General features: G+C 35.0%; 1 protein-coding gene across 14 annotated transcripts in view; it reads right to left on the bottom strand.

Annotated features, from left to right (window-relative positions):
• Nucleotides 1-20,433, bottom strand: part of CadN (neural cadherin) — a 792,724-nt gene that overhangs the window by 108,364 nt on the left and 663,927 nt on the right. For 10 of the 14 annotated variants that reach the window (XM_073971019.1, XM_073971033.1, XM_073971023.1 and 7 more), the window contains 3 exons: nt 3,619-3,762; nt 3,165-3,280; nt 2,740-2,904 (listed from right to left, as the gene is read on the bottom strand). In XM_073971019.1, the coding sequence (XP_073827120.1) occupies nt 2,740-2,904; nt 3,165-3,280; nt 3,619-3,762 (425 nt within the window). The remainder of the gene's footprint in view (nt 1-2,739; nt 2,905-3,164; nt 3,281-3,618; nt 3,763-20,433) is intronic. The other 4 variants (XM_073971028.1, XM_073971030.1, XM_073971026.1 and 1 more) reach the window with 1 other exon arrangement.

Genomic DNA, 20,433 nt, shown 5'->3' with positions numbered 1-20,433 from the left:
TATAGAGCGGCTACAGTTTTCGACACAGCGAACGCCGACAAGGCTCGGGCATCGGAGGACGTACGACGATTTATCAAGATTCGCAGAATTCGAGCGTGATACCCACGGGACGGTGTCGCTCCAGCGAAGCAGTGGAAGAACTCGACCAGTCAAGAGGAGGGCGTTCGGAAACGTTGTCAGGTATCCACGACCGAAGCCAGCTGCAGCAGTTGTTGAAGTATCACGTGAATAAATTTTATTATAAAGAAAATAAAGTTCGAATTTGTAAACTAAAACTGAAAGTCTTTTCCCTCTCCGTCACTGCAGAATATAAATTTCTGTGACGAATCCTGAACCCTGAGTAAACTCCAGCAACAGGTGGGAAACGTGTCGTTACAATAATAATAAATAATAAAATATATATAATATATATACTAATAAAATAGTTGTTTTAAAATATTAAAACAACAACAATGGGATTAAGCCAGACTATTTTGAAAAAACAAAATTGCAAACGCTATCCCAATAAAAAAACGCCTCAATGCTTCTAATTGAAGACACTGGCACGACGTGTGTTGTTTTTGCTGTAAAGCAGACCAACCAAATTTTGGTGTGTGCATTCGTCGAAATTTGACGACACACACTAGTGGAAAAGGTTTGAATTGTTTTCGCAGACACTTTCGTCGGAGTTGTGTGAGGTTGCCAAGGAAAAACTTCTCATTGAACTTTTTTCTTTGCTTACCTTTATACTTCGAGCTGACGATTGATGTTTGGGTATAAAAAGTTTCTTGTTGAAGAAGTTATTGAAAAATAACTTCGGTGGAGAATATCCACAAACAAGAAACAAGGGAACTGATGAGATCCAGTGGCGTGGATCGAAACTATAGTATTCCCTGCCTTACCCCTTGGCGAACAATGCCAAATCTTTTCCACTAATAAAATAGTTGTTTTAAAATATTAAAACAACAACAATGGGATTAAGCCAGACTATTTTGAAAAAACAAAATTGCAAACGCTATCCCAATAAAAAAACGCCTCAAGCTTCTATATAATATATATTTAATAATACATAATAAATAATAAAAAAAAAATAATTAAAAAAATACTAAATTATAAATAGTAAATAATAAATAGAAAATAATAAATAAATAAAGTAAAATATAATAAAAACATAAGTAATAAATAATTAGTAATAAATAATAAATATAATAATAAATAGTAATATATAATTAATAAATAATAATTAATAAATAATAAATAACAAATAATAATAAAAAATAAATAATAAATGATAAATAATAAAAAATAAATAATAAATAATCAATAATAAATATCAAATAATAAAAAATAATTAATAAATAATAAATAATTTATAATAAATTATTAAATTATTTATAATTATTATTTTTTTATTATTATTAAAAAATACATTTTCTGCAAACTTGATTTTTAAGTTATGATACCCTTTGAGTAAATTAACAATATGTAAATATCCTTTTTGCAAAACCCACATAATAAAAATTAAATAAAAACAATCCTTTATTATTACTTTGTAATAAAATTCTCATAAATTATGCGCCATCAGGCCGTACTGACGGATATCGTATATCAACAAAATTGTTTAATCCAACAGAGTAAAAAGAGTTCCTGTACTAACAAAACCCCTTTTAACGACTGCGAATGCTGTAGTTATATTAGTGCATACGCGGTTATAATAAAATATACAATTTTTTTGTTGAGCATTCAAATGAATTTATGAAAAATATTAACAAATAGAATATTATGTTGAATTTCTGCAAAATTGCAAACTCTTTCCTTTTTGCAATCAATATTGTTATAACTACTCTATTCAACTATCAGCGTGGATTTGTTTGCCAAGCAACACTGTGTCTGTGTGTATGTGTGCGTGTCAACTCCTCCATTATATAAATATTTCAAATATAAACAAGTGTTAAATTTCATCAAGTATTTAAAATGCCAGTATAAAAACGTAGAGCGAGCACAAACAAAATGAAATCCCAATTTTGCTGTTGTTATTGTCGAGTTGCATTTATCCATTCAGTAAAATAAAACTGATGGCAGCACCTCGCCATCATAGACATGACATGATTGACATATTGTCATTTTATGTACAAACAAAATGGAAACGCACAGTTTTTGTTTGTTTAATAGAAACGAATGAAATTTTAATATGAAATAAAAAGGAAAACAAAATGATATGAAATGCTATTACAAAGAAAATATTTAGTACAGGGTGTTTCAAAAGATAATGGATAAACGTGGAATGCAAGAATAAGGAATACGAAATTTGGAATTCGTTGTTTATATTTAAACACTTTTTTCAGAACATAACTACGCTATAATCCTGACCTTTTTAGAAAAGTTTTGGATCACACTGTATATAATTTTTTGCAAAATAAAATATGTATATAAATAAAGAAATCTGTTGGTGGTCGAATGGTAAACATAAAAAAATCTAAAGACACACATTTTATATACAATGGAATTTTTCACATGAAGTGGTCTTGTTTTCAATGATTACGGTGAAATTTTAAAAGCTTCCACTGTATAATAATGTGAAGGGAAAAATGAACAAAAGCAGCAAATAGTAGTGCCAACAATGGTTTTTAAATAAAACTCAAAAAACTGCTCATGCATAAACAGTTTTGCTCAAAAACTACATTTCAAAACTATTTCCAAAGAAAAACAGATAACTCAAAAGTTTGTTTAGTTTAAACTGAGTGAATAATGGTTAGTAACCTGTAAAACACGTTTGGGTAAATTTCGATCATCTTCTTCGGTAATTTGGGTACGATAGGTTGGTCTCTCAAATACAGGTGGATTATCGTTGACATCTTTGACGTGGATAATGACGGTGGTATAGTTTTCCTTTAAATTATCCGAGGCAGCCAAACGTAACTCATACTACGTGAAGGCATGTCAGAGAGGGGGGGGTTAGTTTTGAATTATTTTTTTTATAAAATAATAAATATTTAAAGTACAAATTTTCAATTTTGGCATTTCAATGAATTTAATTCATATCGAGATATCACTTTGTTTTTTCTTTCTTTTTTATTGTGTATTTTTGTTTAACCTTTCTTGTAACCTTTTAACGCGTTTTTCTTTTCATTTATATTCGGTTATTAATATTTATCCCTTTAAAATGAAAAACTGTTTCAACTTACCCTCCTTCTTGTCTCATAATCTAAAGCTCCGGCCACATAAATGGCGCCAGTCATATTCTTTACAGCAAATGCACCACCAATATTACCGCTAGTGATTTCGTAACGTATGCGAGAAGCTTTTCATAAAATAAGAACACAGAAACAGAAACAAAGATAAAAATAAATTAATTAAATATGCATGAATAAAATATCTGCGAAACGAAATCCCAAAAGTATACTTTGCACTTTTTTCACTTTAGCCACAACACAATGGCAAAGAGTGGTGATAGAGGGAGGTGCTGGGTGGTGTTAGCAGTTTGTTTAATAACCATGACCCTTGAAGCATGCAGAAAATATAAGTGAACTACTCTCCAAAGTATACTTTCGATAAATGGAAGGACACAAATAATAATGGTGGGAGTACGTGTCGTAATAAACTTTTCATCTCTTTTTCTTTCTTTTGTCTAGTACTTACATTCATCATGATCTTTGGCGGTAACCGTTAATACTGTATGCTGGATATCTTCATTTTCATCAACTTCAGCTTCATATAAACTTTTATCAAAATATGGTGGATTATCGTTTTTATCCGCAATGCCAATACGTATGAATTTCGTCACTGTTGTTATTGCAGAAATCATTAAGTCACAAACATATGAAAAGAAAGACAGAACAAAAGAGAAAGGGCAGAGAATTAAAATATATTTTTGGTACATTAATATATGTATGCATGTACATATATTTTTGGAATTCGGTAATTATCACGTAGTTCATATACAATTTATTCTTTTTATTATTAAAATTTTGGGCAAACGTGTTCATATGAAGATTTATTTTGTGTGTGTGTATGTAATTTGAGCTTATGGGATTTTCTTTCTTCCTTCGGGGGCGTTTTACTTATTTTAATAATCAAATTAAGAGGCTTTGGGCATACTTATAATTGTTTAATGATGATAATAATTAATGTGCATTTAAGTCAACAAGTCATTTAAATATTTTGCTAATAGATATTGAGGATAATTAACCATTAATTATAATAATATTAATTACATATTTGTGCCCCTAAAAATATGTGAAATATTATTTAACGATATAAATGCCTTGAAGTATGTTTTGGTTATTGAAATACTCATCTTAAGTGGACAACAGGGTGATGAGTTTTAGATTTTTTTCTTAAGTAAATTTCATTTTACAGAAACCATGTACAGTGCCCGAAATAAAGATAGGTTCACATATTGATTTCTTTTTTTTTTCATAATACAGATGAGTTTTTTTGGATTTTATAATTTTGTGTTATTAACTAGGGCATTCCCCATAATCTCAACAGATGAATTATTTGGTTTTGTTACAAAAATAAAAAATAGTACAAATTTAAAAATTTTTTTTCTTATTTTTGGTGCGAAATAATGATAGGATCAGGGCAATTTTTGGAGATTTACACTTATAATATTGGGAAAATCACTTGAAATATAGTTGTTTTTTTGTATCGTCAATGTCCCACGAGTAATTTAGGTCAGTGGTTGTGACCGATTTATTTTTAAACTGCAGATTTATTCAACACTTTAAAAACTTTTTCAAGAACCACATTTTTAGCGGGGAAGAGGAGGTGGGTGACGTAGGGGATGGAAGATACCAAGGAACGGTCCTTACCGGCTTTAACATGGCAAAGCCCAGGATTTATCTTGGACCCTCTTTCATCTCAAGTGTACACTGACCTCCTCGTGGTGTCACCTGGGGAACTGCCTTTAACACCCGTTAAAGGTAGTGGGCTAGCATGTGCCTCGCGTTCACCCATAAGAACGTCGGGTTAGTAACCCTCCCCTAGAAAAAACAGCCTACTATGAAAAAACTAAAGAAAAGAAAAACAAACCTCTCTAAAGTTGACTAGCCCCGCAAATGTTTTAAGGACCATGATCTGCCAATCTGCACCTGGAATATTCGCACTCTTTATAGAGAAGGTGCAGTTTACGCATTGGCAGATGTACATGAAAAGTACAAGGCCGACATTACTGGCATACAGGAAATACGATGGATTGGGAAAGGCGTCAAAAGAACATCTAAAGGTGACGCACTGTATTATAGCTGCCATTACACGAAGCATGAGTTTGGTTGCGGATTTGTAGTTGGTCGGAGGTTAAATTATCTGGTCTCCAGCTTCACCCCAGTGAATGAAAGACTCGCTGCAATTCGATTAAAAGCAAAATTCTTCAACATTAGCTTTATTTGCGCGCATCCTTCCACTGAAGACAAGGACGAACTGACAAAAGATGTATTTTACGGGCGCTTAGAAGAAACATATGACCGTTGTCCCGTCCATAACATTAAAATTATTCTAGGCGATTTTAATGACAAAATTGGAAAGGAAAATATCTTTGGCCCAACAGTCTGGAAATTCAGTCTCCACAGTGAAACATCTGACAATGGTATGAGGCTGATAGGATTTGCCGCTGCAAGAAACATGGTAGTTAGCAGTACCAGATTTAAGCATCTCGATATTCATAAGGGCACCTGGCTGTCGCCAGATCAAAGAACAAGAAATCAAATTGATCACGCTGTGATAGATGGAAGACATGCATCAAGCGTGTTGGATGTACGATCGTCCCGAGGAGCAAACCTAGACTCGGACCGCTACCTTGTTACAGCAAAGGTACGTACCAGATTAAACGTAGCAAACAAAGATCGAACAGGCACAACACGGAAGTTGGACATCGGTAAGCTGAAATCACAACAGATAGCCACAGCATATTCCACTCAACTGCCCACAACTGGCCCAACTGCTTTATCAAAGCACTCCTTGTCCCGATAACATAACAACACAATGGCAAAATATTGCCCACTCCATGCAAACAGCCGCAAAATCCATACTTGGATACCAGAGACCTGCACAAAGGAATTCATGGTATGACCAGGAGTTCTGCTACCGAAGAGATAAATGCGGCAATATGGCTACTCTATATTAAGTAGCAATGCGTAGCGCACGAGAGAGATATCTGGAGAAAAAGAGAGAAGAGAAACGTCTTTTCCGCAAGAAAAAGAGAGAAATGGAAAAGCGGGAGTGTGAAAAAATCGAGATGTACAGGAGCCAGTATGAAGTCCGAAAATTCTACCAAAGAGTGAAACATCAAACAGATAGCTTTGGTACAGGCACATCCTCCTGTAGAGACCAGCAAGGTAATCTGCTAAAAGATACAGTTAGCTTGCTCAGGATATGGAAGGAACATTTTTCCAATAGTAGCGAAGACGATGATACCACAGATCCAATCCCAGAAGATGGTATTGAATGTATACCGCCCAGCCAAGATGAGGTAAAGACAACAATAAACCGGCTGAAGAATAATAAGGCAGCAGGAGCTGATGGCCTACCAGCTGAAATTTTTAAAACCGGAGGCGACGCGTTGATAAGGTGTATGCATCAGCTAGTTAGCTCCATGTGGCAGGAAGAACGCGTACCCGACGATTGGAACCTAAGCGTCCTGTGTCCCGTCCATAAGAAAGGAGATAAGACTGTATGCTCTTACTATGGGGGCATAAGTCTACTCCCTATTGCCTACAAGATCGTGTCAGGGATATTGTGCGAACGACTAAAGCCCATGGTCAATGAAATAATTGGACCCAACTAATGCGGCTTTAGACCTGGCAAGTCCACCATTCACTAGATTTTTACCCTGCGGCAAATCCTGGAGAAGACCCAAGAGATGCAGATCGGCACCTATCACCTTTTTGTCGATTATAACGCAGCCATTGACAGCCCGCTAAGTTCAAAGGTATTCCAAGCAATGTCTGAATTTGGTATCTCCTAACTGACACAAGACCTTCACTTAAAATAGGAAAGAACCTCTCCGAAGAGTTTTGTACCAAAAGAAGTTTCAGGCAGGGAGACAGCCTTTCGTGCGATCTTGTCAACATCCTGCTAGAAAAGGTTATACGAGAGGGAAATATCAAAAGAAGTGGCACAATCTACACCAACAGCCACATGTTACTTGCTTATGCTGATGATATAGACATCATGGGACGATCAGTAGAAGAAGTAACCGATACCTTTATGAAGGTCGAAGGAAAATCTGCTAAAGTGGATCTGGCGGTAAACGGCGAGAAGACCAAGCTGATGGTGTCGACGCGCAATGCGTGCATTGAGATCGGACCAACTGTTAAAGTAGGTTCCTAAAATTTTTTAGGTAGTAAAAGGCTTCGTATACCTCGGTACCGCCGTAAACAAAACAAACGACATCAGATGTGAAATAAAAAGAAGAATTGTATTGACAAACAGATGCTACTTTGGCTTAAGTAAGCACTTTAAAAACAAAGCCACAACTCGTCGAACAAAATAACACTTTACAAAACACCGATACTACCCGTGCTGATGTATGGTTCCGAAGCCTGGGTACTTGCGCAAGCAGATAAGGCAGCGCTTGGCGTGTTTGAGAGAAAAATTCTTTGAAAGATCTACGGACCAATCTGCGTTAACGGCGAATATCGACGTAGTATGAAGCACGAACAGTATCTGCTATACAACGACATCAATATAGTTAAATGTATCGAGATGCAGCGATTGCGTTGGCTAGGCCATATAATAAGAATGAGCGATGATGAAGCCGCTAAAAAGGCGTATAATGCGTATATGAAGAGATGACTAGGCGCGGTATTCCAAAAAGCGAAGCACTAAACAGAGAGATTTGGAGATCTTTTCTTACTTTGGTCTATGGAACAAATATTCTGTAATGGGCCAGCTAAGTAAGTGGAGGAGGTAAACCTGTGATTGTCAGAGGCAAGAATCATTTTAAGTGGCATAAAAAGAGTAGGAATTAAAAAGGAAATGCAGTTTGTTAAAAAGTTCGATAAATTAGGTGCATACTAGAGCGTCAAAAAAGCCTCTGAAATTCTCCGCTCATTATTCGCGTTTAATTACAGTTTCAAAAGAAAACTCGAAAATTGAGGAATCATCGAAAATAATCGATTTTCCGCGGTTATAAAAAAGTCGAAAGTCGAGTTTTAGGACAAATGAAGTAATCGTCAGACCAAAAAATCGCATTTTTACTTTTAGGCGAAAATCGAAAAGTAGAAAAGTATGTTCTGCTTACAGATTGAACTCATGGAAAAGAGAGGCCTTACAGCTGTAGCGTGGTATACCAATTCTAAAAATTCGCGGAAATAACATTTTCATTCATTGATTCGAACTCTTTTCACACCACCACTTTCCTTTCTTTTGTTTGTTGGGAAAAATATGCATTACTTTTTATACCCTCAGCATTTTTGATAACGAGGGTATATACACTTTTATGCGGGCAAAATATGCCTCATCGAAATAATGGTTTTAGACCTCAATTATGTTTGGACGAAATCCGTTTCAGACAATTTGGAGTCAATTTGGCAATGTCCGTCCGTCTGTCTGTCTGGCTGGCTGGTGCGCACGATAACTGTCGAACGGATGAACCGATTTGGCCTTCGTAATATTTTGTCCAAACTTAGTTTAAGTTCGAAGATAGTCCGTATCGGTCCACTCCTTTGGGTACCTCCCACACAAAAGTTCGAAAATGTTCGAAGAAATTGTGCGAACGATAACTCTGAAAGGCAGTAACCAATTTGGTCCATATTTTACACATCGTGGAATTTGTAAAAACATGAGGTTCGAATATGGACTCTATCGGTTTACTCCTTCGGTTACCTCCCACACAAAATTAGGGATAAGTTCAGTTTAGGGTCTGTTCTCGAATCGCTTTGATTTTTGTTGAAGCAATTTGTATTCACTGTCCCCTACACGACGGTATATGTTTCATCAGGGGCAAGTCCATACTTCCTGAAACTTTCGAAGGTAGTAATCGAGTTGGTCCATACTTTCCACATCGTAATATTTCTACGAGATATATATCAGGTTCGAATATGGACTATATATGTCGGGTACCTGTCACACAAAATTTCCTAAAAGTGCAGTTTAGAACTGCTCGCGAATCCCTTTGATTTCTGTTGTAGCAGGTTGTATTCGTTCTCCCCATTACGACCTCACAAGTTTTTTCAGGGGCAAGTCTATAGTTCCTGAGAAAATGACCCGAAAGCTGTAAAAACCCCTACGACATCAGTAGCTGTAGCGCACGGTAAATTTCGAACGAATCAGCCAATTCGGTCGAACGTTTGGCCTTGGTAATACTTTGGCCAAACTTGGTTTAAGTTCAAAGGTGAGCCGTATCGGTCCACTCCTTCGGGTACCTCCCCCACAAAAGTTTCAAAAAATGTCGTTAAATTGGTACGCACTATATCTTTTAAACGGACATGCCGATTTGGTCCAAGGGGATACAAAGATCTCCTAATATTTTGTCCAAACGAAATTAAACGAAAATGGCACATATCGGTCTTCTCTTTAGGGTACCTTCACACAGGCTGAGGGTATATCTCTGTCGGCGAAGCCGTCTGATACTTTTTTACTTGTTTGTTTTAGCCTCAATCTGATAAATCTTAATTTATTCAAACTATTATAGAAAAACATAATTTACAACATTGCCATTAAAGCTACAATTAAATAAATTTGTCTTAAGTTGCCAGCATCATTACTTTGGTGCCTACAATACTCCGCAAAAAGGAAATACAATAACAATAAACAGGAAAAGGAAACAACAATTGCATTTTATATTTTGAAAAAAAGTTTATAAATGCAAATAATAAAATCAACAAAAACAGCAGCAGCAACAACAACAATATAAGACATATTAAAAACAAAAATATACAAAATAAGAAAGTCTTGTTGCCACCGAGAAGTTAGGAAAGGGGGGAAGAAAGAGGCGGGAGAACCATAAACTTGTAGTGAAATAAACAAATTGTCATTATAGTCAGTTCAGTGCTCTACTGCAAAGAGTTTTTTGCCCAGCATGTGTCTGTTTGTGCATGCATTTTGTAGATGGTTATATTTTACTGATAAAATTGTAGAGAAACTGAAAATAGGTAGAAAAAAAAACAACCAAAAGAAGCAGGAACAATAAACAACTGCAGGGCAAAAGAATAAATGGCCTTGTTTTCAATACGGATACATTTAAGGAATTGTTTTAAGCTTTTTTTCCTTATAAACATAACTCTACACATTTATAGTTAGTGGAATGGAAAGTGTGAAAGAGATAAGACCGAAAAAGAAAACAGGAATCTAGATTTTCATTTAAGAAAAATGTGTTAATTTGTTGGAAAATTGTTACACAAATTTCAGTAAATGGAAATGACAGTAAACATATTTTATTAGAAAATTTATGCAGATATTTTTTGCCAAGTTGTTTCCTGCTAAATGTTCCATGGAGAAAACAGAGGAAAAAGGAAGTTTGGAATAAGGGAAGGAAATTGTGTAAGATTGACACAATTTCCGAAACAAAATTACCATAAAATATATGTTCTGACAGTTAACTACAAAATTGCTATACCAAGATAAGCAGGAATATCAAATTTTAAAACAGAGTAGAGGAGTTTATTCCATGTCTTCCCATATCCTACACACCACTACTTATTGATGTGTATTATTCATATTGTATTTCATGTAGTAATTTAATACACATTTTTACTTAAATTTAGTTATTATTTAAAATGTTACTGCTGATCTTAATCTTTTAAGCTTTTTATATGAACTTAAGTGTACATTACTTATATTCACTTTTAATTTCCAACTAGGTGTTTTATCCAAATGTAATCCAGTAAATTCCCAAATAAATACTTTATATTACATTACAAACATTTAGGCAGCTTAAATAGGATTGTCTACATTTTTCCATTAGCTAATCCATGCAATGAAAAGATTTTAAAAATACATACATATAACACTTTTCCTATCTCCTTCCCTTTCTCTCTGTATTACGCATTCTTTAAAGCTGTATTACACTTCATTATATGCAGTTGTCAGTTTGTGGAATAGTTTTTTATGATACTTTTCGTTTTGTTGGCCAGTTATGAACTTTGATTGCTCATCTTTGGTATGATTTGTGATAAAAGCGTTGCAGTGGCGCCACAAATCCTCATGATGAGATTGTGTCTGTAGAAAAAAGTGTTTTTAATTTCGACAATTGTACTTTTGAAAAATTATATGAACGTCAAATTACATTGTTGTTTAACATTCCACTTCCCATCTTAATTGACAAAAATATTCTTTCAGTTTGTCACTCCCATTACAGTGTATAACCTTGAGAATATTATAACAATCGAAGCAAAAATCCATATAAAATTCTTAAGGATGTTTGACGCTACACTTCAAGTTTTCGGGATGACAAATATTGAAATAAGTATATAAAACAGGGGGACATTTTAAGGGGCGCTTCGCATTTCTGATTCTTGTGTTTGTACTGAGCAAAATAGTAGTCCAACAGACAATATGTCTACGATTTTCATGAGCTTCCACATTTTTTTTTTTTTTTTTTTTGTAAAACTTGAACATTTTCTTGGGCTCATATTTCGTAAACTATTTGAAATTTTTGTACAACAAGTTTTGGTATTGAGAAATTTCAAATTTTGGTAATGCATCAAGATTTTTAGGAAAAATTTGCACTTCCACTAGGCCAAAACTGCATAAACAGGGTTCCTATGCTTTTGCGGAGTCCTAGAGAGTTCTTAACTGTTGTATTGGTTACACTTGTTGCATTAGTATTGGAGCGAAAATCTCTATGGTGTGGCTGTTATAGGCCAACATATCCAAAGAAAAAAAATGACAAACAAGTGAGAACGGCGTTAACTTCGGCCAGGCCGAAATTGTTATAACCTCCACCACGAATTGTATTGAAATAAAATGGAGCAATTAGTTTCTTTTCGTTTATGACGATTGATGTTCGGTAAACCAGTGTGGCTAACCTATAAAATACCGAAATTGGGGAGGTACCGTTCGATGGGGGCTATATCAAAACGTCGATCTATACCTACAAATTTCTGGCGGAAAGTTTTAAGATTCAAAGAAGACTAAATACCGAATTTCCGACATTTCGGTAAAACCTTCAAAACACCGAAAATCAAGATGTACGCCTCTATGGGGGATATAGGAACCCGCGGACCTATTCTGATAATTCTCTTCTGGAATATTTATAACCCCATGGATGACTTAATACCAAATTTCAGTTTTTCGGTGGGATATTGACGTCATAACCTTCAGAATTACGAAAATCGGGAGGTACTGTTCTCTGGGGGCTATATCAAAACGTGGACCTATATCGACGAATTTCAGTCATAAAGGCTTTTACCTCCAACAAAGTCTAAATACAAAATTTCAGCCATTTCTGTGGGTTGATGTGGCCACAACCTTCAAAATACCAAAAATCGGGAGGTACCGGCTACATGAAGGCGTAAAGAGAACGTGGGTGTGATAATGAGTTTAAAACCTTCTAAATACGGAAAATCGTGTGTTACCGTTCTATGGAGGTTATACTAAGGCGTGCACCTATACCAAAAAATGTCATACGGAACGTTTAATAACCCAAATGAACCCCAAATACCAAATTTCAGCCTTTTCGGTGGAATTTTGAGGCCACAACCTTCAAATACCGGAAATAGGGAGGTACACTTCTATGGGGACTATATGAATGCGTGGACCTACACCGACAAGTTTTAAATGGAACTCTTAATAACCCAAATAAAGACCAAATACCAAATTTCAGCCATTTTGGTGGGTTGATGTTTCCACAACCTTCAAAATACCGAAAATCGGGAGGTACCGTTCTATTGGGGCTATATGAATGCGTGGACCTATACCGACAAATTTCTGGGGGAAAGTTTTATACCTCTAACGAAGACTAAGTCTAAATTTCTCCCATTTCGGTGTGATAATGAGTCTAAAACCTTCAAAATACCGAAAATCGGGTGGTACCGTTCTATGGGGGCTATATCAAAACGGGGACGCCAACATCACTGAGGGGTATTTTGTCACCGTTGAACATTGTTTGATGTTGCCTCTCCGGAGAATCGAACACACCTAAAATATAAATACAGTGTGAATATATAAAACCTATCCAAAATAAGAGTCATTTTATGGCGAAAGTAAGAGTTTCGGGAAGCGATTATTTAGGAAAATATGTTCATTTCTATTTATACGGCTATCGAGAGTATATTAATATTTATATTACCAAATGGTATGTTTCGACAAATTCCGTTTCAGACAATTTGGCATCGATTTAGCATACGATAAATCTCGAATGAATCAACCGATTTGTTCCACAAAATTTCATCAATTTGCTCTGATATGGTGGGCACGATAACTCTGAAAGAAAGTAACCGATTTGGTCGATTCTTACAAGACTTAGATCAGGTTCGAATATGGCCAACATCAGGCAACTCTATCCTCTCAGACAAAATTTCGGAGAAGTGTACTTTAAGACCTGCTCTCGAATCGTTTTGATTACGATGATATAAGCTTTTTGAGGGGCAGGTACCTACTTCCTGAGAAAATGACTCGAAAGCTGTAAAAAACCTCTACGGCCGTTCGGTGTAGTAACGGCCGTGCTCTCGAACCGGATACTACGTTGGTCCAAACTTTGCATATCGTAACATTTCTTCGAATATTAGATGAAATTCAAAGATAGTGCTTATCGGTTTATCTTAAACGGAGCAATCGATTTTTTCAAGCTTTGTTTATAATCCAAAATGGGCCATATCGGTCCACTCCTTAGAGTACCTTCCTCACAAGTGTTCAACATTTTTGTTTAAGTGTAGTTTAAGGTGTGCTCGAGGATCTTTTGGAAATGTTTACCGATGGTAATCCTTGTTATCCTTTTACAGCGATATTGTGTTTTTCGTGGGCAAGTTCATGCTTCCTTACATGGGCGTAGCCAGGTATGTGATCCTACAAAAAGTTTCAGTTGTGTGTAAAAAATTATACTTATTACGAAAAACAAGAATTTGGCCCAATAGGTTCGATCCTGGCTACGACCTTACTTCCTTATTTAATGCTCCAAAAGGTCTAAATTATACGGTGACCAACTGAAGTGGCTGATGTTCTCAAGGAATGGTTCCCAAAATAAGACCCATTACCGGAATGAACTATGTCGGCCTATTCTTTTACGTACCTCCTCCTCAACACTTTTGAGCTTTGATGCAATTCCATATTTTGTCAGCTAATTCATACGTCTAAAGAGAGACACAAACTTTGGAAAATCAATACATAATTTTTTACGGAAAATCAGAGTTTGAACTCACACAAGCTGAGGTTATATCTCCGTTGGCAAAGCCGGGCTTATTTTCATAGAGAAATAAGGCTCACTAAAAATGCTTTTTAAATTTCTCTCAGAAGTTAATTTTTCGCCCTATTAACAGTGTTCATAATCTGCATGAATCTGAACATTGGCAACACATTTGGTACGCTATTCATAATACGTATAAAGTATTTTTATAGAACTACTTTCTCTCTGGCATGGCGTCAAAAACCTAAGACTTACCAAATTTATTTTTTGTCAGTTTCTCTCAGAAGAAACCAGCAATTTTATCTTTAAGAAGATCGTTTATAATGTAAATGATTTTGAGCATTGACCACACCTTTTGTACACCATTCATGATATATATTAATTATGCATTTTTTTCTGTGTATTGAAACAATTTCCATCCGCCACATTTAATTTTATTTGTTTTTAATTTTCCACAGCTTGTCTGAATCAACTCAAAATGCAATTTAATTTAAATAATTGAGCGGATTTGTTTTACCAATTTTCTTTCTAATTTACACAGCAGCCTTATTCGGAATACTGCCATGAATATTGATAACTGTTTCATTATTGAGCCATTGATATTTAGAAGCCTACTAATCGTGGTAATGAAAACAAATACGAACATTTTTGGATTAGGATTTAAATATAAAAATTTAATTACTTTCTGTTTATTATTATTATTTTCAATTTGAGGAATTTTAAAACATTTTTGTTGACAATTGAGGAATAATTGTTTGCATGTGTGTGTTTTACCAATAAACAAAAAGTCAATTTGTACAAATTATCAAACAAAAATTTTAATTGCATAGGAATTTCGTGAATATTTTAAATTATTCAAATGAGTTGGCAATACACGTTCGGAATAGAGATACTAATAGTGCGAATTTAAAAAAAAATATTAAAAATAATATGAAATTTGCATTTTAGTAGAAGAAGAGGTCTCCCAAATAATTTCCAAGACAACGTACTTTAACTCGTCAGAGCACTAGTGAAGTATATCTAGTTTCCATTAAACTGGCATAATCTGTTAGTTATTGTTAATATTGAAATGTGAAATATTTCACCTTAAAGTATGTAATTTTTTAATTGATGTGAATTGGAAATGCATATTTAGAATAGAATTATTAATAGTGTGGAATTAAAAAAAATATTTGTAATTAAACAAAAAATTTGAGCAGAAGAAGATGTCCCCCAATTAATTTCCAAAAAACTACTTTAGTTAATCAGAGCAACACGATATATATCGCGTTATTATAAAATTTAAAATATTCCCCCTTAAAGTATGCCAACTTTTTTAATCGACTTAAATTTGATATATAGATGGTTGTCTCCAGATCAGAAAACAAGAAATCAAATTGATCACGTTGTGATAGATGGAAGACATTCATCGAGCGTGTTGGATGTGCGCTCGTTCCGAGGAGCAAACATGGATTCGGACCACTACCTAGTTGCAGAAAAGGTACGCACCCGGTTAAACGTAGCAAACAAGGCACGAACAGAGACAACACGAAAGTTAGACATCGGTGAGCTGCAATCACAACAGATAGCCACAGCATATTCCACTCAACTTGTCCAATTGCTTAATCAAAGCCCTCCTCATCCCGATAATATATATCAGCGCAATGGCAAAGTATTGCCCACTACATGCAAACAGCCGCAAAATCTATACTTGGATACCAGAGACCTCTAGCAAGGAATCCATGGTGTCGTGCTGCTACCGAAGAGACAAATGCGGCATATAGAGCTCCTTTACAATCCGTAGCAACGCGTAGCGCACGAGAGAGATATTGGGAGAAAAGGAGAGAGGAGAAACGTCTTTTTCGCATGAAAAAGAGAGAGATGGAAAAGCGGGAGTGTGAAAAAATCGAGATGTACAGGAGCCAGAATGAAGTCCGAAAATTCTACCAAAGAGTGAAGCATCAAACTGATGGCTTTGTTACAGGCACCACCTCCTGTAGAGACCAGCAAGGTAATTTGGTAACTGATACAGATAGTATGCTCAGGATATGGAAAGAACATTTTTAAAAACTGTTGCTATCCAATAGCAGCGACGAAGTGACGAAGATACCACAGACCCAATCCCAGAAGATGGTATTGAATGTATACCGCCCAGCCAAGATGAGGTAAAGACAGCAATAAATCGGCTGAAGAATTGCATACAAGATCGTGTCAGGGATATTGTGGATATGGTTAAAGAGATAATTGGACCATACCAATGCGGCTTTAGACATGGGAAGTCCACCATTGACCAGATATTTACCCTGCGGCAAGTCCTGGAGAAGACCCAAGAGATGCAGATCGACACCTACCACCTTTTTGTCGATTATAAAGCAGCCTTCGACAGCCCGCTGCGTTCAAAGGTATTCCAAGCCATGTCTGATTGGTATCCCGCCAACGCTCATCCGGCTTTGTAAAATGACTTTAACTGACACGAGATCCTCAGTTAAAATAGGAAAGAACCTCTCCGAAGAGTTTTGTACCAAAAGAGGTTTCAGGCAAGGAGACAGCCTCTCGTGTGATCTCTTCAACATCCTGCTGGAACAGGTTATACGAGATGCAAAAAGAAGTAACTGATACCTTTATGAAGGTCGAAGGAGAATCTGCTACAGTGGTTCTGGCGGTAAACGGCGGGAAGACTAAGTTGATGGTGTCGACGCGCAATCCGTCCATAGAGATCGGGTCAACTGTTGACGTTGGTTCCTATAATTTTGAGGTAGTAAAAGACTTCGTGTACCTCGGCACCTCCGTAAACACAACAAACGACAGCAGTTGTGAAATAAACAGAAGAATTGTATTGGCCAACAGATGCTACTTTGGCTTAAGTAAGCAGTTTAAAAACCAAGCCACATCTCGTCAAACAAACGCTCTCGTCAAATAACGCTCTACAAAACACTGATACTACCCGTGCTGAGGTATGGCTCCGAAGCCTGGGTACTTGCGCAAGCAGACATGGCAGTGCTTGGTGTGTTTGAGAGAAAAATTCTTCTCTGTGTTGACGGTGAATATCGACGTCGCATGAACCACGAGCTGTATCTGCTATACAACGACATCAATATAGTTAAACGTATCGAGATGCAGCGATTGCGTTGGCTAGGCCATATCATAAGAATGGGCGAAGATGAACCCGCTAAAAAGGAGTATAAATATGAGCCGCTTGGCGGTGCATGCAGAGTTGGCTGGCCAAAGAATAGATGGTGCAAACAAGTGGATGAAGAAGGCGCGGTATTCCAAAAAGAGAAGCAATAGACAGAGAGAAATGGAGATCTTTTCTTAGTTCGGCCTATAGAACAAATGTTCTGTAATGGGCCAGCTAAGTAAGTAGGCTCCACAGGTCCACACATAATTTTCCCGAAAAAAATGCCACACTTAGGGTCATAGAAAAATCTAGTGTCCATAAAACTGACATAGTCTTGTTGTTATTGTTATTATTTGAATATGAAATATTCCGCCTTACAGTATACTATATTTCTGAGTTTACTTGCCCTCATAATGTTAGATTTGAAATATAGATGGCCATACAATATAGAGCAAACCAAGGAATTTTTGCAATGTCAAAACACTTCCAAAAAATCATTAGCAATATCCCCGCTTCAAAAGAACAAAAAATATTTAAATATATTTAGAATGGAATTACTAATATACTAATAGTGTGGATTTAAATAATAATTGAAATTCAATTCACAGTGAGTTAAAAAAATGTCCAACTTAGGGCATCAGCGAAATCTAGTGTCCAGAAAGCTGACATAGTCTTGTAGTCATTGTTATTATTTGAATATGAAATATTCCGTCTTACAGTATACTATATATCTGAGTTAACTTGGCTTCATAATAGTGTTCGATTTGAATTATAGATGGCATAACAATACATAGAGCAAACCAAGAAAATTTCTTGTTAAGCTTTGACAAAATTCCGGCCTCACAAAGAATTATTTTAATTCCAAGCAAAAAGGTTCGCTTGTTGTCTTTATTTATATTACCTTTACAAAGTCTTCCAACGCCCACAATTTACCTTAAAACATCCACACACATTTGCTTAACGTAATATTACAATTTTGTTACAAAATAATATCTCTTTAAGTATGTATACGTGCTTATATATCTAAATATTTGTTGCTTATTTTTGTTAAATAGGAAATTAAAGTTTTATCTTTGGACCAAACAAATAAATTTGTCTTCCACTTTGTGTGTGCAAATGTAAATGTTCATTCATGATTTAATTAAAATTTATAGCTTACAAACGTAAATATACACATACACAGTATTTAATAAATAACCAAATTATTTTCGATAATTTATGCCAGTGTTGATTAGATAAAATATATATAACTTTAAATTATAATTTGTAATAATGTTATAATGCATAAATATGTGATGTCAAGGTATTCTATTTAAATATGTATTTGACAAGGAAATTGAATTGAAAATCTAATGATTAATTTTATTTGTAATTAATTGAACCAAAGCAACTTGTCATTTCATGTGAAAGCATATCAATCTGATACAAAATTAATGTAAATTTTCGGTAACAGATGTATCTATGCCTAGAAGGCATTTCATGTGATCTACAATGGTATATTATTGAACAATGTTTGTATAATAATTGCATTTATTTGCTTTATTAAACTTAAATGTTTGCATAGCAAAATTAGATTTGTTAACATAAGCCTTTTACACTGCAGGGCAAGTAAATTCTATGTTTAGGATTAAATTGAAAAATATTCCCTAAAACATTTAATGAACCATTTTAAATCATGTCAAATAACAAAAAATAAAACATAACAAAATAATGAAATGCCGAACATTTCATTATTTTCTGCTAAATTAATTTTTTCCACTGTCCCGACATCGTTAAACAGCGCCATTCAGCTTCCGCAGACGAAAACATAATAACGAAACATTTTTTTTTCATGTTTTTTTCATTTTTTTTTTTGTTTCGAATGTAGACGACAATGGTTCGACGCTAGGTCTCATTTCCTTTAAGACTAGGATTCCAGCTGGAGACGAAGAAGAAGTTGAAGGAAACATAAAGCAAAGCAAAAAAAAAACGACTTAATACTGCTAAATATTCAGTCAAGTGTTAAACATAACGATAAACTTTTCAATATTTTTGTTTCTTTTTTGTTGCTTTTAGTTTTGTCTTTTAGTAACACAACACAATTACTTGCAGACAATTTTTTTTGTAAAAACAGGAATTTGCTCAGCAAGTCAAAGGGAAGAAGAAGAAGTAGCGAAAATAACTTTCATGGGATAACGGAAAAATAGTTGTCCGATATTTTTTTGCTGCAAAACAATTTCTAAAAGAGAAATGCTAAAAATAAGTGTTGCTAACATTATCTGAAAGGACAATGTTTTCTTAGCTGCTGCTATCGTTAATGTGATATACTTTTGTTCTCTATAAATACATACATATGTATGTGTATTTACGTCAATTTTTAGTGTCATTGTTAGTTAGACGTAACATGTGAAGATAAATGTGGGTCTAAGCATGTATTTGAGGGTGTGGGTGTAAGTATATATGACAATTTAACTGTATTTTTGTTAGACAAAAACTTTCCACATCGATTATTGTGAGCTTGACATTTCTAGTCTTTGTTCATACTATATGAGACATTTAAACAAAAATTAACTTCATTAGAAATAGTTTATGCCACAAGGATGATGTTTTCGTAATGTTTACTTGATTGCAAGCAGGTAGTGATGATCGGTATTGGCTACTCGAAATAATCGTGCCTCCATTCCATTTTCATTCATTGGGAATTTTTTCTTGGCCATACGAAGTCCATAGAATCGAAAATTTTATTAGAAGAAGAGGTCACTGACCGAATTTCCAAAAATCTAACTACTTATATTTTAAGAGCAATGAGCCCATGTTTAGTTATAATATAATGTATTTAATTGTTATTAATTAAATATTTCGCCTGAAAGTATACTATCGTTTTTCGTAAACTTGTTCCCATAATAATTTTAAATTTGAAGCATAGATAACGTAATAATATATGGGACATTATTAAATATCTTTTTTCCACTTTTCAAAGAAATGGTTCACAAAATCCCTGGCTCACAAAAATAGCAAAATTTGCAGCAGTTGTTCCTACAAATGATTTTACATGGAAAACATTTTAGATTGATGCTCTTTGTTTGGCACAAAT

Source organism: Musca autumnalis, unplaced genomic scaffold, assembly GCF_047663935.1.
Source record: "Musca autumnalis isolate F117 unplaced genomic scaffold, ASM4766393v1 scaffold_2, whole genome shotgun sequence".
Classification (NCBI taxonomy): Eukaryota; Metazoa; Arthropoda; class Insecta; order Diptera; family Muscidae; genus Musca; species Musca autumnalis.
Note: the sequence above shows the minus strand (reverse complement) of the source record. Positions and strands in the feature narration are given on the sequence as shown.